The sequence below is a fragment of the Choloepus didactylus genome, chromosome 12, assembly GCF_015220235.1.
Source record: "Choloepus didactylus isolate mChoDid1 chromosome 12, mChoDid1.pri, whole genome shotgun sequence".
NCBI classification, from domain to species: domain Eukaryota; kingdom Metazoa; phylum Chordata; class Mammalia; order Pilosa; family Megalonychidae; genus Choloepus; species Choloepus didactylus.
In genome coordinates this window covers 102,045,723-102,071,770 of record NC_051318.1, presented here as the reverse complement: position 1 = coordinate 102,071,770, position 26,048 = coordinate 102,045,723, and the positions used below count along the sequence as shown (strand labels likewise).

Genomic DNA, 26,048 nt, shown 5'->3' with positions numbered 1-26,048 from the left:
AGAACGCTAGGAGAAAATTTACTTTTACTCCTACCCACTCTGATAGCTTGTTAGCATATCTGTAAACTTTCTTCATTGTTTGCTTCTGTTGCTAGTTGTTAAGTTTTAGAAACAAAAAGTGTATTCTTACAACGCAAAGATAACTATCATTATTAACATCTTAGCATGTTTCAGTCTAGTCTCTTTTCTCTCCATTTTTTTCCTTTTTTTCTAAACTTAGAAGTTGACATATTATAACAACATTTTAAAAAAACAGTTTTATTGAGGTAGAATTTATAGATCATACAGTTCACCTGTTTAAAGTGTACTGTTCAATGGTTTTTAGCATGTTTACAGAGTTGTGCAATCACCACCATAATATAATTTTAGAACATTTTCAACTCTCCCCTACCCCCACAAAAATAACTTGTGCTTATTACCAGTCACTTCCAGCCTTTGCCCCAACCTGCCCCCTTCAGCCCCTGGCCAGCACTAACTTACTTTCTGTCCTTATGGATCTGCCTGTTCTGGACATTTCATATAAATGGAGTCATACGATATGTGATCTTTTGTGTGTGGCTTCTTTCACTTAGCAAATGCTTTCAAGATTCATCCATGTTGTCGCATGTGTCAGTAGTTCATTCCTTTGCACTGCCAAATAATTTTCCATTGTGTGTATATACCATATTTTGTTTCTGTATTCATTGGTTGGTGGACAGCTGGAGTTTTCTTTCTACCCTTTGGCTGTTAGGAATACTGCTGCTACATGCTAGTCTTTGCGTGGATATATGTTTACATTTCTTTCAGGTAGATACCAGGAGTAGAAATGCTGGGTCATAGGGTAACAACTCTGTTTAACTTTTTGAGAAATTCCCAAACTGTTTTCCAAAGTGGCTGCACCATTTTATGTTCCCATCAGCAATATGTGAGGCTACTGATAGCCTGTATCCTTGCCAATACTTGTTATTGCCTCTCTTTTCGGTTGTAGGCATCCTAGTGGATGTGAATTTGTATCTCATTATGATTTTGATTTGCATTTCCCTAATGACTAGTGATGATTATAGATATACTTTTATGTCTGGTGTTTTACTCAACACCATAATATAGCATTTTCTCTGGATATTTTAATGGCTAAATGTTAAAAAAAATAGTGCGTGGAAACTCTGTCATTGTGAAAAATTACACAAAAAGTTTTAAGGACAAATTTTGAAGAAAATCCTTTAGGTATTTCTATTAGATTTGTCTAATTTAGTCGTTATTCATGATTTTTTTGGATTCACTCAGTTCTCATCCAAGGAAGGAAAGGTTTCTCCCTGTTTCGGAGGGATGGGTCAGGATTTGAATCCAGGTGGTCTGTGTGCTTCACCAGGACTCTGGAGGGTCCCTCCAGGCTCATCCTCACCGTCATTCATTCACTGTCTGTTTCCTGGTTGTCTGCAGTGAGCAAGGCACAGCTGGACACTGTGGGAAACACAGAATGAGTAAGGCTTCGTCCTTGCCCACAGGGAGCTTTGAGTCTCGTCGGGAGCGTGGGTGGTCAGCCCCTGAACAGCGCTGTGTGGCACACAGAGCACTTTTACAGGTGATTTCCTTTTACCCTCAAAACGGACTCGAGTGGCTGGCCAAGCTGCTGTATCCCCATTCTCTGGGCTGGAGAATAAACATCGGGGCGCTGGTTGACTTGCCTGTGGTCACACTGCTAAAAAGTGCTGTAGCAGAAACTAGAATGTAGTTTTCTGACTCTTGGTCCAGGCCCTTCAAGTGCTACACCTCATTATATTCATTTTTGAAATTCTGCTCTGGACCAGGCATTACTGTTACCGTATAATTTAAAACTCTTTGGAAGCAAGTTTCAGCCACAAACTTGAAATAGTTTAAAGGAAGACTTGTTGGAATGATAGATTGTGTCTGGGTGTGTGTGGTATGTGGTGTGCAGGACATGTGTCTGTGTTAGTGTGTGGTGTGGGGGGCGCGGCGGGGTGATGTATTGATGTTGGGAATGCATGGGGTGTGGGAGTATGTAGGGAGGGTAGGGGTGATGATGACTGTGGAAGGTTTGAGGGTGGGGTGTGTGTTTTTTGGAACCCAGGGCAGGAATGCAGCCAAGCCCTGGGAGGGGCCATGTGCTGGATTGGATGTATTATGTCCCCCAAATGCCATTATCTTTGATGCATTCTTGTGTGGGCAGGAAACATACTAGTGTTGATTGGGTTGGAGACTTTTGATTGGATGTTTCTGTGGAGATGTGATCACTCAACTGTGGGTGAGATGTTTCATTGGATAATTTTCCTGGTGGTGTGGCCCTGCCCATTCAGCATGGGCCTTGATTAGTTTACTGGAGCATTATATAAGCTCAGACAGAAGGAGCAAACTTGCTACAGCCAAGAGGGACACTTTGAAGAACGCACAGGAGCTGAGAGAGGAATTGCAGTTTAGAGAGAAGTTTTGGAGATGGCCTTTGGAAGCAGACTTTTGCTCTGGAGAAGCTAATAGAGGACAAACGCCCCAAGAGCAACTGAGAGTGACATTTTGGAGAGAAGCTGAAGCCTGGAGAGGAATGTCCTGGGAGAAAGCCATTTTGAAACCAGAACTCCAGAGCAGACGCCAGCCACGTGCCTTCCCAGCCAGCAGAGCTTTTCCAGACACCACTGGCCATCCTCCAGTGAAGGTACCCAATTGTTGATGTGTTACCTTAGACACTTTATGGCCTTAAGACTGTAACTGTGTAACCAAATAAGCCCCCTTTTATAAAAGCCAATCCATTTCTGGTATTTTGCATTCTGGCAGCATTAGCAAACCAGAACAGGCCAGAGCCGAGAACTAGAAGGCTACGTCTGTGGTTGCTTTGCCCTCTGTGTCAGAGCTGCCCACATGGGCACCGTGGTGACCTCACAGTCCTCAAAGTTTGCCTCTTGCAGGTCCAGCCATCTGTGAGGATAGACTGAGCTTTCAGATCCAGACACCCAGGGAGGGACTCCTGATTGCTCAGTTTGGTCCAGGGTGCAGAGGGTGCAGAGTGACGCAGCAGACACTGCCTGCAGAGATGTCTCCGCGTGGGTGGGTCAGCTGGTTCCTAGGGGAGCGGCTGGGCCAATTCCCCTCCCGTAGATGGCCACTCAAGAGAGGGTCTTCCATTTTACACGTGTCTGATACATGTTCTTAGACCCAAACCATGCTCCTTAGACATTAAGAAGGATAATTTCTCTCTGATGGCATTAGGGACTTAATGATGGAGGTAGCATTCAAGGAGAGTATATAAAGAAAAGGTTGTGTTTGGACTTCTGGAGATGGGAAAAGGGCATTTCAGGAGAAGGGGCTACCATAGGCAGAGGCTTGAAAGTGGGGAATTAAGGGTTCGATGAGGAAAACAGGGAGCCCTTCAGTGTAGCTGGAGCTAAGGTTGGCAGTGGGGAGAGTGGGAAATGAAATTGGAAAGTCGGGTTGCATCTAGCTCACAGAGGGTGTGAATGTCAGGTCAAAGAGAGGAGAGGTGGGCGAGAACTAATATTGACTGGGTCTTTTTTTTAAATGCAATTTTATTGAGATATATTCACATACCTTATAATCCATCCAAAGTATACAATCAGTGGCTCACAGTATCATCATATAGTTGTGCATTCATCACCACAATCAATTTTAGAACATTTTCATTATTCCAAAAAAAGAAAAAAATAAAAATAAAGAAGAACACCTATATCTGGAAGATGGCGGCATAGAGAGGAGTGGAAGCTAGTTGGTCCCCGTGGGACAATTAATAAACAACCAGGAAAAACTAGTAAATATTCTGGAATAACTGCGGGGGGACAAACGTGACTCTCCACCCATCGTACACCAACCTGAATTGGAAGGAATGCTGAGATCGCAGCATAAAATCTGTAAGTAAAACCTGCGGACCCGAGCTGGGAGTCCCCTCCCACCACGGCCCGAATTGCAAAGCCTCACAGTGCTAGAGAGCAGCACTCTCAGAGCAAGCGAATGTAGCTCAGCTGAGGTCCAACTGGGGTTTTATTAACAAATGTGGACTGCTCAATGCAAGGTATGAATTCTCAACAAGCAGACAGAGGCTTTTGGTGACAATTGACCTGGGAGAGCCGGAGGCCCTCTCTGGGAGGGAGGGGGATCCCAGAGGACTGGGTGCTGTCTCTGTCTGTTGGGTGAAACCGAGGGTGGCTGCAAACTGGCCCTGAGGGGGGCTTTCTGTCCCTTTTTTGACTCAGTAGAGAAAGCCTCACCCATTTTCACTTCCCAGCGCTCTGACTAGACAAGGGTGGAGATAGTATAGGCAGAGAGACTATTCAAATACTAATGAACTCTCCCTAGGGGGTCTGTCTTCCCTAAGAGGAAAGAGATGGTGCCAAGCTCTACTACCCGCCTTTCATTCAGAACCAGACCCCAGAGCCTGGGGGAAAACAGCCAAGGGCCATACCTTCTTACACTAGTCTGGAGGTACAGGCTGACAGGCACCACCTGCTGGGCAGAAAAGCACAATGACTTGAGGCCTCACAGGGTGTACCAGTCTTCTAAGACACACCCTCAGGGAGACGTGATACTATTGCCTCCTTCTGAGACCTGAGCCCGTTCTGGTCTGGGAAAACCTGATTGGGGTAACCAAGGAAACCAGATGCCGAGACAACAGAAAACTACAACCTACACTAAGATAAACGAAGTTATGGCGCAGTCAAAGGAACAACTTACACTTCGTCTGAGATACAGGAATTTAAACACCTAATACTAAATCAATTCAAAAAATTTAGGTAAGATATGGCAAAAGTGATGAAGCATATAATGAAAACACTGGGCGTACATAAGTTAGAAATTGAAAGTTCGAAAAAATAACTGGAAGAAGCTATGGAAATGAAAGGCACAACACAAGAGATGAAAGACACAATGGAGACATACAATAGAAGACCTCAAGAGGCAGAAGAAAACACTCAGGAACTGGAGAACAAGACACCTGAAAGCTACACACAAAAGAACAGATAGAGAAAAGAATGGAAAAATATGAGCAATATCTCCAGGAATTAAATGACAACATGAAATGCAAAAATGTATGTGTCATGGGTGTCCCAGAAGGAGAAGAGAAGGGAAAAGAGGCAGAAGCAATAATAGAGGAAATAACCAATGAAAATTTCTCATCTCTTATGAAAGACATAAAATTACGGATCCAAGAAGCTCAGCGTACCCCAAACAAAATAGATCAGAATAGGCCTACCCCAAGACACTTAATAATCAGGTTATCAAACATCAAAGATAAAGAGAGAATCCTGAAAGCAGCAAGAGAGAAACCATCTATCACATACAAAGGAAGCTTGATAAGACTATGCGTGGATTTCTCAATAGAAACCATGGAGGCAAGAAGGAAGTGGTGTGATCTATTTAGGATACTGAAAGAGAAAAACCACCAACCAAGAATCCTATATCCGACAAAACTGTCCTTCAAATATGAGGGAGAGCTTAAAGTATTCTCTGACAAACAGACAATAACAGAGTTTGTGAATAGGATACCTGCTCTACAGGAAACGCTAAAGGGAGCACTGCAGACAGAAAGGAAAAGACAGGAGTGAGAGGTTTGGAACACAGTTTTGGGAGATAGTAGCACAGCAATGTAAATACACTGAACAAAGATGACTGTGAGTATGGTTGAAAGAGGAAGGTGAGGAGCATGTGGGACTACAGAAGGAAAGAGGGAAGATAAAGGCTGGGACTGTATAACTCAGTGAAACCTAGGGTGCTCAACGGTTGTGATAAAAGGTAAAAATATGTTTTTACATGAGGTAGAACAAATGAGTGTCAGCATTGCCAGGTGTTAAAAATAGGGTGGAATTGGGGGGGATACATTCAATGCAAACTAGAGACTATAATTAACAGAAACATTGTATTATGCTTCTTTCAGTATAACAAAGGCAATATACCAAAGCTAAATGCATATGGGGGGAGGGCATATGGGAAGAGTATGGGACGCCTGGCATTGGTGATGTTGTCTGACTCTTTATTCTACTTTAGTTTAATGCTGTCTTTCCTTTTGTTGCTTCCTAGCTGTCATGTTTTGTTTTGTTTTGTTTTTTCTCTCTTTGTTTTTCCTTTTTCTTTTGTCTCTCTACCTTCTTTGACTCTTCCTCCTTCTTTGTGGAAGAAATAGAGATGTCCTTATATAGATAGAGGTGATGGTGGTGAATGCATAAATACGTGACTATACAGGGAAGAATTGATTGTTTACTTAGGATGGAATGTATAGTGTGTGAACAAAAGCATCTTTAAAGAAATGGGTTGATGAAGAAACCTTGAGGACACTATATCGAATGAAATAAGACAGACACATAAAGGCAAATATTGCAGGGTCTCACTGATATGAACTAATTATAACATGTAAACTCATAGACATGAAATGTAAGTTACCAGGATATAGAACGAGGCTCAAGAATGGGGAATGGTTGCTTATTATGAGCAGAATGTTCAACTAGGGTGAACTTAAACATTTGGAAATGGACAGAGGTGATGGTAGCACGTTGTAAGAATAACTAACAGTGATGAATAGTGCGTGAATGTGGTGGAAAGGGTAAGCTCAGAGTCACATATGTCACCAGAAGGAAAGTTGGAGGTTAAAAGATGGGAATGTATAAAACAGTAAATCTTGTCGTGGACAATGTCCATGATTAACTGTACAAATACTAGAAATCTCTCTCATGAGCTAGAACAAATGTATGACACTATAACTAGCAATTAATAATAAAGGGGCATGTAGGAAAAAATATATATACCTATTGCAAACTATATACTACATTTAGTAGTATTTTAATGTTCTTTCATCAACAGTAACAAATGTACTATACCAAAACTATGAATCAGTAGTGAGGGGGGCTGGTTAGGGGTATGGGAGGATTTGAGTTTCCTTTTTTTGTTTTTATTTCTTTTCTGGAGTAATGAAAATGTTCTAAAAATTGAAAAAAAATTAATTGTGTTGATGGATGCATAGCTGTATGGTGGTACCGTGGGCAATTTATTTTATATTTTGGATCTTTGGATGATTGTATGGTATGTGAACAATCTCAATTAAAAAAACAAAAACAAAAACAAGAAAACACCCAAAACATCCCATTTCCCTTAAACCCCCCCCATTATTTATTTATTTACTTTTTGTCTTTATTACTCATCTGTCCATACACTGGTTAAAGAGAGAATCACTCTCAAGGTTTTCACAATCACACAGTCATACGATAAAAGCTATATACTATACAATCATCAACAAGAATCAAGTCTACTGCATTACAGTTCAACAGATTCAGATATTTCCTTCTAGCTACTCTAATACACTAGAAACTAAAAAGGAATATCTTTATAATGCATAAGAATAACCTCCAGAATGACCACTCGACTCTGAGATCTCTCAGCCACTGAAGCTTTATTTTGTTTCATTTCTTTCCCCCTTTTGATCAAGAAGGCTTTCTCAATCCCACGATGCCAGGGCCAGCCTCATCCGTGGGAGTCTTGTCCCACATTGCCAAGGAGATTTACGCTCCTAGAGTCACGTCCCATGGAGGGAGGAGGGCAGTGAGTTCACCTGCAGAGTTGGCTTAGAGAGGGAGCCCACATCTGAGCAACAAAGAGAAAACCTTTGGGGGTGACTCCTAGGCACAATTTTTTATAAAAATTTAGTTTTATTGAGATATATTCACATACCATACAGTCATCCATGGTGTACAATTGGCTGTTCACAGCACCATCATTCAGTTATGCATCCATCACCCCAATCCATTTTTGAACACCCTCATTATACCAGAAAGAATCAGAATAAGAATAAAAAAATAAAAGTAAAAAAGAACACCCAAATCATCCCCTGCATCCCACCCTATTTTTCATTCAGTTTCTGTCCTCATCTTTCCACTCATCCATCCATACATTGCAGAAAGGGAGTGTGATCCATAGGGATCTCACAATCACACTGTCACCCCTTGTAAGCTACATTGTCATACGCTTGTCTTCAAGAGTCAAGGCTACTGGGTTGGAGCCTGACAGCTTCAGGTGTTTACTTCCAGCTATTCCAATATCTCAAAACCTAAAGAGGTTTATCTAGAGTGTGTAAGAATGTCCACCAGAGTGACCTTTCAACTTCATTTGAAATCTCTTAGCCACCGAAGCTTCACTTCGTTTCATCTTGCATCCCCCACCTTGGGCAAGAAGGTGTTCTCAATCCATGATGCCAGTTCAGTCTCATCCCCGGGAGTCACATCCTGCATTGCCAGGGAAACTCCCACCCCTGGGAGTCAGGTCCCACGCAGGGGGGAGGACAGAGAGCCCATCCTCTTAGGCACAATTTTAACTAGGATTCCTCGCCCTTGGAAAGATAAGTTTTATAACAGCAAGCCCCAAGATCAAGGACTTTGGCCAAGAGATTTTTTTAATTCCATTTTTACCTTTTATCTATTTGGAAGTTACACATCCTATTTCTTCTCTTCTAATTGTTGTTCTTAATTATTTTAAATCTTTTTTTTTCCCACCAAACACTCTGCACGCCCTCCCCCAATCCCCTGGAAGCTTCTAATCTGCTTTCTGTATCTGCCAATTTGCTATTTATAGTCATCTCTTATTGATATCATACAGTATTAATTCTTGGGTGCCTTGCTTATTTCATTGAGTATAGTGTTTTCAGGATTCCTCGGTGTTTTAGCATGACTCATAACTCCATTCTTTCTTATGGCTGAATAATGGGCCACTGTGCGTATGGACCACATTTTGTTGTCTGTTCATTTGTTGATGGACACTTGGGTCTACCATTTTGTTACTGTGAATAATGCTGCATTTTGAGTAGTGCTGTTATAAATGTCTGTGTACAAGTATCTGAGACCCCCTTTTCACTTTCTTTGGGTTTATACCTAGAACATTTGGCGACATTCAAGGGAAATGACGTTTTACTTTGTATGAGAACTTTCTAATTTCCAAGAGTCAGCGCTTCCCAAAGATGGAGGGGCTGCTGCCGGAGGTGGGTTCCCTACCACGGTGGAGATTCACGCAGAGAGTGGGTGATGGCCAGGTGGGAACGTCACAGAGGCTGTTCACATGTGGGTGAGGAACTGGACTACATCAGTTGTTCCCACCGGCCACCTCGGTATCACCTGGGGTGTCTGCTAAAATTAAGATGCTGTGCCCCACCCCAGATCTTTTAAATTAAGTAGTATCGGCACTGGCTTGGAGGGCGGTCAGTGCTGGGAATCCTTGTTTTTACTGTCATCCTAAGTGATTCTGACATGCAGCCAGTATTAGGAATCATTGGACGATACGGTCCCTTCTGACCCAGATGTTCTGTAATTTCCGTCTTTTCTTATCTTCTCCCACCCAGCAACATCTGTAGTTTGGTCCTGCTCTTTCAACCCTCGCCTTTCCCCCATCAGGTGATTTAAAATGGTCATCTTTGCTTTGAAGAACTTTGCAGGGATGGGCCAGGCAGGCTGGTGCATATATAGACTGGGTGAGGTGCAGACCACGTGAGTGGCCTCTCCCAGGGGGAGACTGTGGGTGAAAGTAAGTCAGCTACATCCCTGACAGGTTGGCTGGTCTGGTGAAGTGGACAGTAGGGGTCTCACTTGGTAGCCCAGGGATCGAATCTTCTGTTTTGTGAGGTCTTACAATATTTAAGATATTTTTCTAATTCATTTGTGACACTTTAAAATCAGAAGAGTTTCTTGTATAAAATTCCGGATACCTACCTTTTCTCAGAAGCCCTAGTGATGCCACTGGGCTGCCTCTTTAGGCTTTCCACCAACCACCAACCCCACAACCCCACCCAGTGTTGCACTCATTCAGGCCCCTGCCTTCTCGTGATAGTATTTGGAGGGGGAAAGGAAGGAGCAAGTGAGAGCCTTACATGGGGCACCTTCTGCATGTCAAATATTTGGAAGTTTAGCAGTCTGTGTATAATAGCAAGCAAATCTGTAAAGTTGTTTTGTTTTTGTTTTTTGTTTTTTGTTTTGGATGATAAATGCATTTCATTATTTATTTAGATGTTTAAGCTCCCACACCCGGTTTTTACAAGCTGGTGAACACTGACAAATTACTTCTCCCATAGAACGATAACCACACATTCCCAGACAGTATAAATATATGGTTGAACTGACATTAATACACATCACCATTTTATCAATTACATAATAAAACAAATTATCAAGTATCCAAATATTAAGTTACACAGCTCAAAAGGCATATAAAATATTAGATGTGTGCTGAATCATTTGCCAATACCTACTTCTTTTTTTTTTGCAAGAGGGGTTGGAAAGAGAAGGAATAAAATCACGCTGCAAACAGTGTGATTTTGCAGTGTGAAACAAAAATAATAGTTGGTAAAGAACATCCAATACATGTGGAAAAATTATAAGATTTCAGAAATTTTATGATTAAGAATTAATGTAGCTACCATAACAAGGCATCACTACCTCTTAAAAAATATTTACTATATTAAAAAGCATATTCTACAAGTTCTGCACAGGACAAAAGCAACATTTTACTAAAAATATTTAATAGCCCCCTCCCATTCATTTGTCAGGCCCTCCTGGTTAAGTTGCACCTGGAAGTACAAGCATTAAATTAACTGTAAGGCTTTTTTGTTTTAAGATGTCAAAGATGTGCTTCTGTACAATGCAGATTTCAAAATGGAGGTTTACTCAAGTGTCACAAAATGAGATTTATAGATAGACATTAAATAATCAGCATAAAACTTGGTAAAAAATCCAACAAAATTAAATAGTTGTGCAAACTTGATGTATACTGATACGACTGTAGGAGATATAAACATAAAGCGAACAGGCAAATAACCCTAGAGGCCCTACTTTCAACGTTTGAAATGACTGAAGGAATAAACCACATATGGTCTAGAGTGGTGATAGTTCCTGGGATTTTAAGTTCTGTGTGATACTAAAAATATACAAATATTGTGCAGGGTGCTTTGGCACCTAATCTCTCTAAATTGCTTAAATATTGATAAGATTCTAGCATGGTAATAGATTTAAAGAAGATTCATAACTCATTACTGCATGATTTCAGGAAAAGTCAGTTGTTACAAATGATAAGCCCATTTTAAATGCTGACCAGCAAGAATCTTTTGTTAAGTGTCCAGCTGGGCTGATTGTAACCCAGACATAGAGGTTGCAATTCTGTCAGACTTGCAGTGTGGTAGAAATGCTTTTCAGTTCTGTGGAAGCTTCATCAGACTCATTCACAGACATGTTGGCTTAATACGTATGACAGACCAGGTCCTTCCTCTCTCAGATTCCACTTCCAAGGCATCAGACACCCCAGTTTTATTGAGTGCAACAGTTGTTTCTGTGACCATTGGAGTCTTCGAAGTGCAGCCACATTTTAGGACAGTAATTCTCCAAATAACAAAAGTTGTTTGCTGTTGAAAGCTCCGTGTGCTTTTGTCTTATGAACTGTACTGCATCTTCACATTTCATTCCACCTTCAATCAGCTGGGGCAGCGAGCACTGGAGCTCTCCCAAGACCTGCAACACAATGACAAGCAGTGCAGTGAAGAACACGAATCTTAAGTTTTACAAGACTCAGCCAATCAGCAGCAGTCTGGTTGGATGGTGGTGCACCTTCATGAAAAGGTCAATAGAGAACACGGATGCCTTCTTTCTCCCCAGGAGCAGTGTCGTAAGCTGCTTCATATACTCTTACTATTGGGGTGACTCCACGCTTAGTTAAAGTTCCTCTATAAATTTGCTGAAGGTTTCACTGGTTGGATTGTGTGTAATAAGAAATCTCCTGTTCTTGTATGTGACTTCCACAGGAAGTGAGCAGTTCATTCGAGCCATGTTAACTTAGTTAAGGAAAAAAACACTCAATAGGGTTACGAAAGAATTAAAAAAAAATTGAATACAGAAATGATGTAAAGAAACTGAAGTCTACTTCAGTATACTCCACTTGGAGTTCTCAGTGCTCTGAGTAGGAAGTTGGGGGTAATGGGCAATGAAATGAACCTCCTAGCGAGAAGCAGCGATTCTCAGCAGTAATACTGAGGCAGTATAAAGAAGTGCACTGAGGTTTCCCCATCCAGGTTGAAACGTGTAAAATGCGCTGAGGATTTCAATTCAGCGCTTCTGTGTCCAGGTTAGCCACTCGTATGGGGCTTCTGTGGAATAGCAATGAGTTTCTATAGCTCTCTTATCTGCATAGAGGTTGTGCTGTGCTGGCAGTGACCTAACTCTGTAAATGTGTGACCAAGAGCACCTCAGAACTGAGGAATATGTTTACTCATTGAGATTGTGGCCTAATCATACAGCCAGTCCTCAGGCGGCGGTGGCTGCAGGGCAGGGGGTGGCAGTGGCACCAGGCTGTACCGTGCAGCAAGTCTGTGAAGTTGTTTTTGTTACTCATTTTATTTTGTCTCTGTCATTTGTTCACTCAACGAATATTTTATTGAGAAACTCTTCAGTATCAGGTACTGTTTTAAGTGCTGGGAATACGTCAATGAGTGAACAACACAGACGAAGAATTTCTGTGCTGTGGAACGTACATTCTAATTGGGGAGACAGTCAACAAGCAATTGAGTAGAATAGATGGTGTATCAGGTGGTGGTTCAGCACTCTGGAGAAAAATATGCAGATGCAGGGAAGGACAATAGGGTGTCAGGGTGTTTGAAACTTAAGTAGGGCAATTAGGGAGAAAGTCACTGAGGAGGTGACATTTGAGCAGAAACCTAAAGGAGGTGAGGAAGTGAGTCACCTGGGTTTGGGGACACAGATAGCAGTGGGAGCGGTCTATGCAAAGGCCCTGAGGCAAAGGGACGTGCCTGGCTTTGTTTAAGAAACAGCTAGGCTATCAGAATGGCTGTAGGCAGAGGGGGCAAGGCGTGTGAGAAAAGTAATGGGAGAGGGTCCGACTGGATTAGGTCTTAGGTTATTGCAGGGATTTTAGGTTTCACTCTCAGTACTGGAGGATGTTTACAGGACAGAACCTGACTTCCCCACTAAAGGGTTTCCTCTGGCTTTTCTGTGGAGAATAGACTTTGGGAACTAAGAGTGACAGCCAGGAGATGATTTAGATTATTGGAATAACGCTGGTGGGAGAATGCTGGTGGCTTTGACCCGGCTGGTGGTGGAGGTGCTGCGAAGTGGCCGGTCGGGCATGCGTTTTGAAGGTAGAACCTACAGGATTTGCTGAGCATTTACATGTGGCTTTGAAAGAAGGGTGACTCCAAGACTTCCCAGGCAGGTGGAAGGAAGGAGCTGCCATTTACTCCGATGGGGAAGAATGAGGGAGGAGCCGGGAGGGGCGGAATCTCGGGAGCTCAGTTTTGGCCGAGTTAAGTTTGAGATGCTTGTTAACCATCCGAGGGGAGGTGTCGGTGAAGCATCTGGAGAGACAAGTGTGGAGTTTGGGAGTAGATGGCTTAGAGGTGGTGTCTGCACGGGGCTGGATGAGATGGCCAAGGAGTGAGTGAGTCCAGAGGGAGAGTAGGTCCAGGGGCAGAGCGGGACCCCCCAGCCCTTGGGGTTGGGGAGTAGGAGGGGCTAGGAGGAAGGTGGGAAGAATGCAGGGAGGGGGAGGTGATGGGGAGGGCTGCCCGGAGCGGCAAGGAGAGGGAGGCCAGGGTGTGTGGGCACCAGTGCAGAGGGTGTGGGAGGGTTTGCAAGTTCCCTTCTGGTGGCTTCTTTCTCCAGAGCAGCGGAAGCCGGGTTCCCAGCCAAGTGGGAGGATGGAGGAGGAGGTTTTGGGGTCTGCAGCTGAGCAGGAGGATTTAGGGAATGAGGGGTCATGTGGGAGAGTAGAGAGCAGGTGGATCAGGAGATGCAGGTGGGCTGTGGGTGGCCCCAAGGACCCTCTCCAGGGTGGTGGCAGGAATCGGAGTGAGGCCAGCCAGGCCAGGGGTACGAGATCTCTATCCTCGTTCCACTATGGGGAGACAGGCCCAGAGCAGACCAAAGCCCGGAGGTAACCAGTGTTGGAGTTTAGTTGGGAAGGTGCCAGATGATGGGAGCCGCCAGGAAGTAAGGTGCAGGTGGGGAAGGATAGAATGAACTGTGGAATCAGACACTGGCTTTTACTTTTTCGACAGTCTCAGTGTTTTCTTTTCAGCCCTGTCGGTCTCTTAATTTAGGACTCATTCAAGGGCGTTCAGCCACGTGCAATTTGCAATTTTATTTAAAAGCACTCCCTTCCAGTGAGTTTGCCCAGGGTGTGTGTGTGTGTGTGAGTGAATCCTACTAATAAAAAAGACATGCAGAGCTAACTGTTTCTCGGCCTTGGAAACAGCCAGTTCCCCGGGGAGTGAAGACAAGCCGAGACCTCAAATCCTACCAGTTCCTTCCGCAGCAATCACTTCCCCCTACACTTGAGGTCTGAATGATTTTTTTTTGGATACTTGAATACTGCCCTCTACTGTTCTTCTCCCCTAATTTGCTCATCAGCTCCCGAAGGCAGAACGTGTCTTGTGCTCCTCTTGGGCACTGTTGTGTGAAACACTTAGTTTCACTCTGCATTCTGCATTCTGTAACTGTGCTAACCTTGCACCATGGCAGGTGGAGCCAAAACTGTGGTGGAGGTGCCGTCTGCACTGCTCACATTCTCTGTCTGGGAACCTCCCGGAACGTTGCTTCCCAGCACACGGCTTAGTGTCAGGTTCTGTCATCCCCGAACTGTCACAGGATCCGGGACACCCCTGCCTGTCTTGGGAGGGATGGCTGGATGCTTTTTTTCTGAGCTGCCCACCCAGCGTGAGTCTCGAGCTGGGCTGAGCAGGTGATCTTTTGTGAAGTATTGTAACCAGGCATCCCCTCCTCCAGGTAGGGTCCTTTGTCCCCGAGGTTCTTAGAAACATGAGCTGCCCATCTGTCTCTGGCCCAGGCATCTCGGGTTGCAATGGGATTGTTTAGGACACCAAAGGGATTTTTATTTTTATATAGAGGAGATCCTCAAAGACTGGGGAGGTGGGCAGGATGTAAACAAGATGCATTTTATTCTGGAAAACAGCTGATGAGATTTGCACATCTGGGAGGCATAATAATTGGGTGCAAGGAGACACTTGAAGACTTGTTCTAGGAGGAGCGTGTGAGAGATGAATGGATTTGCCCTTGCCTTGTGATGAGGGGGAGAAGGGACCATGAAATTCCAGGCCGAAAGCACATTTGATCTGTGTACAGTTCCCCTCAGCAAGTACTGACCTGACATGTGATCCTTGTTCATCACCGTGGTGGGTCGGTGGGCAGGCAGCAAGGAACTGGCAGATTTCCCGACACGCCAGGGCACAAGGGGCACATCCGAGGCCGGCACCTGCCAGTGCTGGTGGGGGAGATATGGGGCCATCCTGGAATTCAGATGAGGCAGAAAGCGGGCTGCTGGCGTGCTCAGAGGGGCTCGCAGAGAGGAGGGGAGCCTTGGGGTCTGGGGTTAGGAAAGGGGAGGTTCTGCGGAAGCAAGGGAGAAATCGCCGTCCACAGGTCACATCGCCATTGTCTCTGCTGTCCCACGTCCATGCCCGGCTGTCATCAGGAGGGTCTCCCTCCTTCGTCACGTCCAACGAGGCTCTTCATTTTCCCAGCCCCTCATAACCCCTGCAGTCCCTCCCTCCTCCTCCTTCATTCTCCTTCCCACCCAGACGGTATTTCTGAATCATGAATATAATCGTGAAACTCCTTCACCTTAAAACTCCTAAAAACCCCCACTGCCCACAGGACAGCCTGGGCTTCCTGCCCTTCGTAGCCTGGCCCCAGCCCGTGTTTTTCTGGCCATGTTCTGGGTCTGATCGACCACCTGGGAGAGATGGTTTGGGCAATAAAGTATTTAAATTTTCTGCAGTTCATAGAGATAACAGGATTGAATATTTAAAAGCATTTGGGACACATGACCCCCCAAAGCATTTATATTCCTGATGATGATCCGCATCACCAAGGAAAAGGTAGAACGTGTTTAATAATTCCTATTTTAAAAGACAAAGGAAGAGAGATGACATGTTCAGCAAGGTATTTCATATATGTATATGTATATATATAAAGCAGGTGCTTAAAGAGATAAGCTTCATAGAGATAACAGGATAGAATATTTATATTTATTTCTAGATAGTTATCTAGATCACCCATCTATGCCCAAATAAAAGAACTGTCACGTGGTCGGCAGGGCATTTACTGTGGACCCTATCGGGAACCAGGAAAGCAGGACCCGCCTAAGTGAGCCAGCCAGATTTGAGGAATCACCACAGAGCAGTCTCACATACCCCAGCCTCGTCTACCCCGAGAGCTGCCGCGGCCACGGAGCCTGCCCTCCTAGGCTGCCCCGGCCAAGACGGTGGTCCCAGGCCCTCAACACCAAACAAGCCTTTTTCCTTTGTTTTCACTGTTTAAATGGCTTTTCTTGAAAAGGAGGCAAGTTCCTTTTGGATGCGCATGGCAGAGAATAAGCTGCCCAGAGACGTTTTCAGGTTGCCTTGAGCGTGTGCCAGGGATGGAAGCAAAACAAGTCAAATCCCCCCAGAGTATATCGGGAGGCAGGAGTATTCTTACTAGGAAGGGTGGCGAAGGGACCGGTGGGGAGGCCGCCTCCCCTCGGAGAGAAGAGGTCTCTGGGTCAGGGGCAGTGCTGGGGGGAGGGACGCCACTGTCGGAGGAAGCCACAGCGGCGGGCCCCCCCGTGATCTTGCAGGTGTTCCTCAGTGGCCTTGAGCAGGAGGGTGCGGGTTCAACTTGCCCTCCCCGGGGTGCAGTGCGCGTGGGGAGTGGAGCAGAGGACGACGCGGCCGTCTCACCCACCCCTTGGTTCTGAGCGCGGTAGGGGCGGTGCGGAGACGCCTGCAGCAGGCGTCCTTGCCGGGACTCGTGGCCGCTGGAGCTGCTCCTCCAGCGCGGGGGTGTGTGAGGCCACCTCCTTCCCCAGGCTGCCGGGCAGGGGTGGGGGTGGGAGGGGGAGGGGACGGCTGGACGGCTGTCCGAGCCACCCCGCCGCCGTGTGTATCCGGGCGCGGAGCAGCAGGGGGCCCGAGGCGCTGAATGCTGCATTGGCTGCTGAGTCTTCCGCCTGGGCTATTCGGCGAGGTCGCCCTTGTCAGTCCTCACCCAGATCAAGTCTTTGGCCCGAGGGAAAACCGAGCCGTGGGCCGCAGGGCAGTCCTCCACCTGCTTGAAAATGCAGGTCATGTTGCCCGGGAGATACTTCTCTCCCCGAGCCAGCCGCACGCCACTAGCCTTGGAACCCTGGAAGGGACAGCTGAAGTTATTCCAAGAATCCGCTAGCAGTTTGGTGATCATAGGAAGTGGCCTATCTCTCCTGCCTCCAGGACGGCTTTCTGGGAGCGGTGATTGCACCCAAAAGGAAACTGCATTCACCTGGAGATAGCTGGGCGCTGGTGCAGGCTGGCGAGTCGTGTGCAAAGGTCAACGGGAGTGAGTGACAGGGTACCGCTCGGGGAAGAGTGCAACGAGGCCGAGCAAGTGCACGCACCGCGCCGGGCGGCTTGCACACGTGCTCGGAGCTGGCTGCCGGGCTGAAGCCCTGCCAAGGAGGAGGGCGCTTTCAGGGCTGGCGAGGGTGCACGGTTGCCGGAAAAGGGAGGTGAAGGTGGGACGGCGGCCGCGATGGAGAAAGCGGGCGCCCAGGCGCCCCCGAGCCCCGGGCAGCCCTTCCCGGCGACGCCGAGCGACCCGAATGTGACCCAACTGTCCCTCCACAAACGGCGGTCCTCGCCGAGGAGCCTGGGGGCCGGGGGCTCAGCCGGACCCGCGTCTGTGGAGGAGGAGGGCTCTTCCCCATCAGAGGAGGAAGACTTTTCGCAGAGGGTTTTGAGCCCGGAACGCGGTTCCCATCAGGTGAGTGCCATTGCAAAAGGGCTGAAAAGCCAAGGTTGTAAATTGAGGTTTCCCTCGGGGGTTTTATTCCCGAGGGGGCAGGAGAGTGGGCCTGGACATGTGGTCAGGGGTGGGCTTGAGAGTATGAGCCAGAGTCCAGGCAGACGTCCAGGCAGAGAGGGAGTCCACAGCGGGGAAAGTCTGGGCTGTGTTGCTCCATCTTTTCAGTGTATTTTGTAAGCCTCTGTGGAGCAAAAACTTTCCAAAATGCAAGTCATACAAAAATGGGTTGCCCTCTTGCCCTTCCCAATCGCCCAAAGTGTGCTCTTTATTTTGTTAATTTCTACATTTCAACTAAATAAACCTTTTGAAAATGTTCCTGCCAAAGGACGCTGCTTTTTTTAAGCAAATGAAAGTTTTGCCAAATCAAAAGTCAGGTCGTGTTCAGAAGTAGGGCCGTATAACGTTTTTGTAGAGAGGATGCTTTTTAGTAGCCACGGTTGTGGGACAGGTGGTTTGTGTGGGGTCTTTTTCATTGACAACATAGTTAGACCAAAAAAAAAAAAAAGAAAAAAGTGCTCCTAGTTAGGTATGAATCTCCTTTAGGATTTGTTCTTGTTTCTTCTGGTGTTAATTGTTTATAAAAGCCAAAATGTAAAGGAAATTTTGTGAAAAGAGATATACATTTGTTAAAGTCACTTGGCACTTGGATATTGAAGACAGAAACTCTTTTTGAGTTTTTTTTTTTTTCTTTTTTTTTTTTTTTTGCTGTCTGGTTTTTAAATCCGGGTATAATTATGCTCTGAGGTAGTCACTTTAAAATATTAAAAATGGTTTTGGATGTGCTGGCTTTGTAGAACGGTACAGGACTCCTTCGAAGGTTCTTCTCAGGCACATTTACTAATGGGACGTGTGGAAGCTTTATTCAGTGGCTGCCAGTTTGAGTGGTTTCTATTCACAGTGGAGGTTAGAGTGTTTTGAGGTGGGGTGGGGTGGGATGGGAGGGGATGAGAAAGATAATCCTGCTTAGTCCATGCTCAGTGAATTTTAATTATTTGGCTTTCCAAAGGAGTCCTGCAATTTCTGTGTTGTGTCTCTTTATACTGTATTAAACCCCTAGCTGACCTAACGCGTTAAAAGATTTAGAATCTTAATGAGCAACAAAATATGTAAGCTGGCTTTTCATATGTTGCTCATTTATGAAATGCCATGGTCAACTTTTATACTTGTATTTGTTTAACATAGCAAGATATTAATTTTATTTTGCAAAAATGCTTGAGAGCATTTTTTTAAAATATTCAAATGATTACTTTACAATTGCCAGGCAATACTGAGGTTTTTTTTGATGTGAAATATTGTAGTGATGTTTGATGGCGCGTACTAATTTCACGTGATGGGGAGGAATGCGAACATGGTAAGGAAGGGCCCTTTTGGAAAGGAGGGCCTGGGACGAGACCATCGTCACTGGAGGTGGGGGTAGATCCAGAGGTGGGGGGTGCTGAGTGTCACCCACTTGCCCAGGTCCCACAACCTGTAAAAATCCCTGCTCTGGCCTGAGCGGGCTGTGGGTCCGGAACTCCCAGGGCTGAGCTGCACAGCAAAGCAGGAGGATAAAAGTGCTGCCTCATAGGGTTGCTCGTGGGCCTGTGGAAGCACTCTGTGCTCTGTAGAATGCGGCACAGACACAAACTGGTATTATTTCTACTAAAGCTAGTATCTTCAGTGGAATTCCTAACCTTGAGATCTGTTTGGGGCTCCCTGAATGTCTGAATATTATAGGAGTCCAGTCATCTGTCTGAGCAGAGTTGCAACTCTGCTTTTCCTAAAGCTCTGATTATACAAGCCACACATGCTCATTATAAAAAACAAGGCCAATACAGAAAAGTATAGAGTAAAATGAAAGCAACCGTAGCCTCAGTCATGTTCTCCCTACACGTATGTATATATGAGCATATGGATATGTGAGTGTGTGTATGTGTACGTGCATATATAAATAATATTTTACAAAGATGGAATCAGATCACATTGTACTCTTAGACACTGCATTTTTCTCTTCATATTTTGTAGACATTTTTCTATGCCAATATATGTAGATCTAATATGATTATTTTTCCTTGCAGTGCCACTTTTAAATTTAGGATTATTTTTAGGAGGAATTTAAATGCACTGTTCTCAACTGGGAGAAATGTGTGGTGGCTGGTTTATGGTGGGGTGAGGGAGATAGGGGAAGGAGGAGGTTACTGGAACTTGTTCCAGTTGGAGAGTGTGGGAAGACCCCTTTCTTGGAAACACCTGCCCCGGCCTCCTTAACCATTGCCCTAATGACTGCTTTGGCCAAGCCTGGCTGCTGATTTTATTTATCTTCCTAAACATCTGGCAGAGTATCAGTCCACAGAAACAGTCTGTCGAAGGCCTGAGCCAGTGAATGAACCAAAAGTGAATTATTTTGCAGCAAGGGGAACTGGTGTTAGACACATTGAGCCCATGAACGCTGTGACATTGTTGGGTCATCGTTGTTTCAGAAAGCAGGAGACAGAAGTTTGTCTGGGGTGTGGGGTGGTTATGCTGGGTTTTATTTGTGCCTCGATGAAATCAAGATGACCCAGTTGGTACAGGTGTATCTCTGCTAAATAAAAGGAAAAAATAGATGAAGTGGGTGATCTGATCACTTAAAAACAAGTGACTATCCAGCGTCGTGAAATCATCCTCATTAGCGTCACAAGTTTTATTTGCTTTTCTAAAGATTTTATCATTGGACTTCTTTATTTTAATTTTCCCTAAAAGTAGAATCTGCTGGAGATACATGTCAATATTGAAGTACAGAAGTGTTTTTTCCCTCTTAGTCAAAACAAGACCATATTTATACAGTTCTGTAACCGGGAAATTTAGAATTAACAAATGATTATGACTACTGAATCATTATATAGTTGTCTTTTTTCTTTCTATAATGTAGAATAGCCAAAAGTTAATACCTGAAATTACAGAACGTCAACTAATCTCAGCCGTGTGTATACTTAACTATTGTAATGGCTGTTGTAGCCTGGTCTCAGCTCTCTTTATATTTGTTACTGTACTGTAACAGCTCCATCTCCCCTTGTTTGAATCCATAAAAACCCTGAACTCCTTCGACTCGAGGAGAGAGATTTTTGAGCCAGTAGGCCGTCTGCTATGCTGCTTCACACGTAGCGGTAAACTCTCTCTTTGAAACCCTGGTGTCATGGATTGGCTGTTAAGTCCACCAGGCAGAGAACCCCACTTTTGTTTGGTATCAGATCTGCAGGTTTTTTTTCCTTTTAATTTAGCACAAACATCTCTCCTTGTCAGTATAAGTAAACTCACCTTTTTTATTTTTAACTATTACATAGAATTCTGTTGGGTGGATTATGTTTTATGGAGCCAGTCCTCTATAGAAGAATATTTAGGATTGTTTGTTCTTAGAGTGTAGCAATGAGTATTCTACAAGTCAAGATATTCTATAATTGTAATATGGTCAAATTCCCAGAAGTGGAATTGCTGGGACCGGGGCAGTGGACGCTTGATATTTTGGTAGCTAATTGCCTACTTGCTATCCAAAAAGGTTATGCAAATTTGCCCTTCTACAAACAGTGGTTAAGAATTATTTTTCCATGCATTTTTGCTTACTGTGTATCGTCAGATTTCTAAATCTTTACCTGCCTATTGGGTGAAAGTCAGATCTTGTTTTAATTTGTATTTTAGTAATTCTTTTTAAAAGGTTTATCAGTGCTGTAGGGTAAAGAACTTGCCCCAGTCCTGGGAGATCTTTGGAATTTCCCCGCAGGAATAGCTGTTATTCAAGGTGGGTCCACATCACCCTGGATAGTTATGCTAATGAGATGACTCACGTGGCCGGCTGACCACACCTGAAAGGCCCACCTTTTGATTGAGGGTTGAAGCTTTAAGTCTGCTCTCAGGGAGGGGTAGGGGACCCGCAATTGAGTTCAGCCGGGAGGCCATTGATGAAACCCCATTAAAACCTCTGGGCCCCCAAAGCTCGGAGTGCCTCCCTGATGTGCCGAGAGGTGATGTGTCCTGACTCACTGGGGAGAGGACATGGGGTCTTCACATTTGGGGGCCCTCCCAGACCTCACCCTGTGCATCTCTTCTTCTGGCTCTTTATTTGTATTCTTTTTGCTATAATAAAACTATAATCCTAAGTAGAGCACTTCCAGTGAGTTCTTTGAGGTGTTCTAGCAAATTTTCAGACCTGAGGTTGTGGTGGGAACTCCTGCATCTGTAGCCAGTTGGTCGGAAGTGAGGGTGGTCCTGGGAACCCCTGAATTCATGGCTGGCTTCTGAACTTAGGGCAGTCTTGTGGGGGCGGCACCTTTAATCCACAGAGTCAGACCTGACCGGAGAGTCAGAATTGCTTTGCAACCAGCCACCTGCATTTCTTTTTCTCTGAGAATTAGTAGAAAATACCCACCGTACAATTATAGAGTAGCTTAAGTGATAGACATTTTTAGATGGAATACATCTGTGTTTTATTTATTGGTCATACCTATAATTCTGGGCAGAAACCACTATATTCATTAGCCATTAAAGTGTAAACTTTTGTGTGACACAATAAAATACCAACTGCATTATTTTTTATCAGATCTGACAGTCACATGCAGTCTGAACCTGTCAGCAAAAATAATCCCTAGTCCGTTGATTTCAGAAGTTTGAATAAAGTTAGTATCATGGTGTTGACATTACTCCTAGCCAATGGTAGTATTTCACACACTTCATGTAGTTCTTTTACATCTTGATCTTATAGTTCTGGAACATGTCCTCAGGGAATTATGGCCTTATGGTTTTGGCTTAGACTGTTACATTCAAACACACAAAAACTGCTTGGGAGTGACTGGCCTATCATTTAAAACGTCTTTGTTAGGGAGAGGCCTGAAATACCCAGTGTTATCAGAGAAGCTTCCACAGCAGGAAAAAAAAGTGCTACTGGTGGATAAAAGTCTGATGGGATTGTCGTTACAGTAGACATAAGTTAAAAGCAATAAAATTCTCCGAAACGGCTGTGTGGAATGGGATTGTGAGTGGACTTTGAGATGATATTGTAAAGTGCTTCTGGAATAGGTTACCATGGCCTCAGAATGTGTGAATTTCTTAATTTTATTTTGTGGTATGTAGAAAACAACAAATGTATGTATGTATTGAGGTTTGTTGATTTTACTCATTTTTTTCCCCCAGGCAAGTATTAGGTATGCTTTGTCTAGTTTCTCAGTAAGTGTTCATATTCTCTCACTGCTGTGGTCTAGGGAAGGAAACAGGTGGTCAAATAGTCAAATTTGCACAGAATTACCTAGGAAGTGCACAGTCCACACACAGCCCAGGCACGCAGGGGGCTTGAGTAGTGTTCAAATGCATGCCACAGTTGGGGTCAGTTTGCTTTTTAAGTAAATTTTAACTGGTATCTCTGGAGGCTCTCTCTCTGGACCTTTGAGAAACAGGTTAAAGGACAGGGTAAAGGGGCTGGGGGAGAAGGGGGACGGTGTGCACACTGGTCTTAATGACTAGTTTTCCTTATCCAGTAAAATGGGGGAAAATAAGTGCCCTGCCTGCCTAGACTGCTTTTGAAGATCAAACGAGGCGATGTCTGTCATCGTAGTCATTCGTTATGAAACATTTAAGTCTCCTTAGCTTTCAGTTAAATATAGAATTACCATATGGCCCGGCAATCCCACTCCTAGGTATATACCCAAAGAGATTTGAACAAGGACTCAAACAGGTACTTGTACACCAGCGTTCGTGGCGGCATTATTCCCGATAGCAAAAAGGAGGAAGCAACCCAAGTGACCATCGCAGAAGAATTTATAAATACTATATGGTCTGTCCATACAATGCAATATTATTCAGCCATAAGAAGAAATGAAGTTCTGATACATGTGACAATGTGGACGAACCTTCAAAACGTGTTCGATGAAATAAAAAAGGCACATAAGAACAAATACTGTATGGTTTCACTTATAGGAAATATCTGGAAATAGCAGATTCTTAGAGACAGTAGATTAGAGTTACCAGAGGATGCAGGTAGAGGGGTAAGGGAGTTAAAAAATTAATATTGTCGCTTATATAAGGATGGTCTAACAAAATGTTTTCTTCCTTGCCTTAGAGACACTGAAAAAAAAACAAAAAAACAATTTGTTTTCTGATTATAAAAGTAATACTTGTTTGCTTTTTAAAGTTTTAACATTTGGAAAAAATTATATTCAGAAAATAAATGAAAATTATATAATTATTATATAACGTAATTATTTTAATTATTATAACTCACACAAAGATAACCTCAATTTTATTAATGCATAAGTACATGCCCCTGCATGTCCATATCCATATAGGTTTCACATGGGGACATTGACTCTTCCTCAGTGAGGGTTTTAGAGGCTCCGACACCTGTCTGCCTGGGCTGGTTTGGTGAGTCCTCTCTTGAGTCAGGCAGTCCCTTCTACCTCCTCCCCCAGGAGTCCGTGACATCCGGGCAATTCTCAGATAAGGCCAGGGAAGGCGGTGACTCGTTCAAAGTGTATTCAGGATGGTGCACCTGTCCGGGAGCCCCGGCCCCTGCTGCTGTGGTCTGCCTTCTCGGGCGAGGATGGTGCCTCGGGTGCACTTGCAGCTCGGAGTACTGGGGAGAGCAGAGTGAATGCTGACACCTGCTCTCATTTTTCTGGCAGACATCAAGGGGTGAAGCCGCACTTGGGCTCAGGCAACCGGGCTCCCCAGTCCTGACCATGCCCCTCATCTCCCATGGTCCTGGCTAGCGTGGTTGTTACTGGGCAGGGGGCATATGGCTGTTTTTCTTTGTTACGTTTTCTTCATTTTGCTTGTCTGCATTCCAGGCCCTTCTTGTGAGTGATGTGAGTTGATTGGCTAAAAAGAAAAATTAACCTTCAAAGTTGTTTAAAAAATATTGAGAGCCCACCGGACTCTTCTGTTGGATATAAATCCCAGCTCTGCCACTTAAATTGGTTTGTGACTGGGATAAACCTCTGAGTCTGTTTCAACAGTTAAAATGGAGATAACCCCTACTTATAAAACTATCTTAAGCATTAGGGATGTACAATGCCACCCTGTTAAAAAAAACACTCAGAATTATTAACTATTTGCAATTATTGGACACTATATGTACATATGAATGAGGACGTTTCTGTATGTTGACTTTTTTGAATTGCATGTGAGTTCAGATATATGGAGTGGAGATTATATATTGGAAATTTGCATGCCCATGTAACACTTCTGACTCGTAAGTTAAGAACTGAAGTTATACCCCGCTTCAGAGTTTATGAAATAAGTCTCAAGGAGAAGGGGGCTAGTGGTATTCTACTGGGGGTGCTGGGAACCCAGGCATAACTAAGAGGCCTCAGAAATGACCAGTGGCCCTTCAGCTGGATACCTGTTAGTGTTGCCCTCCAATTTGTGGCCACAGCCACTTTCTGCGGGGCGATTGTTTCTGGATTTTTTGGTTTCTGACTTTTTAAAAGATTGTCTTCAAGAACTAAATTACAAGCATGCATGCGTCTACACTTAAAAACTCTCCAAATACCATACACATAAAACACATAGGAGTTGCACATAAAACATAAAACAACAGATACTCTGGTGTTTCATGAAGTTGTTTCTGCAAAGCTTTTTCTTCCGTTACTGCTTGTCCTTAGAAACCTGCCTGTCTTGTGGCGGGAGCCTCTGGGTATTGTTTGCTACAAACAGCTTCCAACACTTCTGCAAATGCTTTTGGTAGAAACACAGAAGCAACACTGCAGGGGATAATAGCCAGCCTTGTGGCTTGGGGTTTGGCGGGTTGTAACTAGGACTAGAACCAAGAAAAAGAAGCTGGGAAATGAATCATTAGTGGTGGCTGATGGGTCGCGTCTTATTGTGGGGATGCGGCTTCTACTTACTAGAGTGAACGTCCTCTTCTGAGTTTTTCCTTTATCTCTTGTTCCTTTTCATTTAAATATTTAAATAACACAAGCTACTAGTAAAGCACTGTTCTGGATCTCCTGCGTGCTCGTGTTGTTTTATTTTAGTTTTTAAATTCATTAAATATTTTTACGTTAGGTAGTACGTGTACATTTTGTAATAAATCGTACAGTGACAGGTAAGACTTCCCACTCCTGTACCCAAATCATCTCATCCTGCCAGCTGCCCAGTCCTCCTCAAAGTCTGCTGCTTCCTTATGCGTTTATTTCAGAGATAGTCCGTGCAGATAGAAGCATCTATGTGTCCGATATTCTTTTTCTTCACCCTATGGTGGTAGGATTCTGTGACTGCTATTTGGGGGACCCTCCT

General features: G+C 44.4%; 1 protein-coding gene across 5 annotated transcripts in view; it reads left to right on the top strand.

Moving 5' to 3' along the window:
- The window catches only part of ATP7B (ATPase copper transporting beta), a 93,652-nt gene that overhangs the window by 4,103 nt on the left and 63,501 nt on the right, over positions 1 to 26,048 (top strand). For 3 of the 5 annotated variants that reach the window (XM_037799957.1, XM_037799955.1, XM_037799954.1), the window contains exon 1: positions 17,250 to 17,765. The exons of the other annotated variants lie outside the window; for them this stretch is intronic. In XM_037799957.1, the coding sequence (XP_037655885.1) occupies positions 17,535 to 17,765 (231 nt within the window). In that variant the 5' untranslated portion in view covers positions 17,250 to 17,534. Of the gene's footprint in view, positions 1 to 17,249; positions 17,766 to 26,048 lie in introns of those variants that run through there. 5 annotated transcript variants of the gene reach the window in all.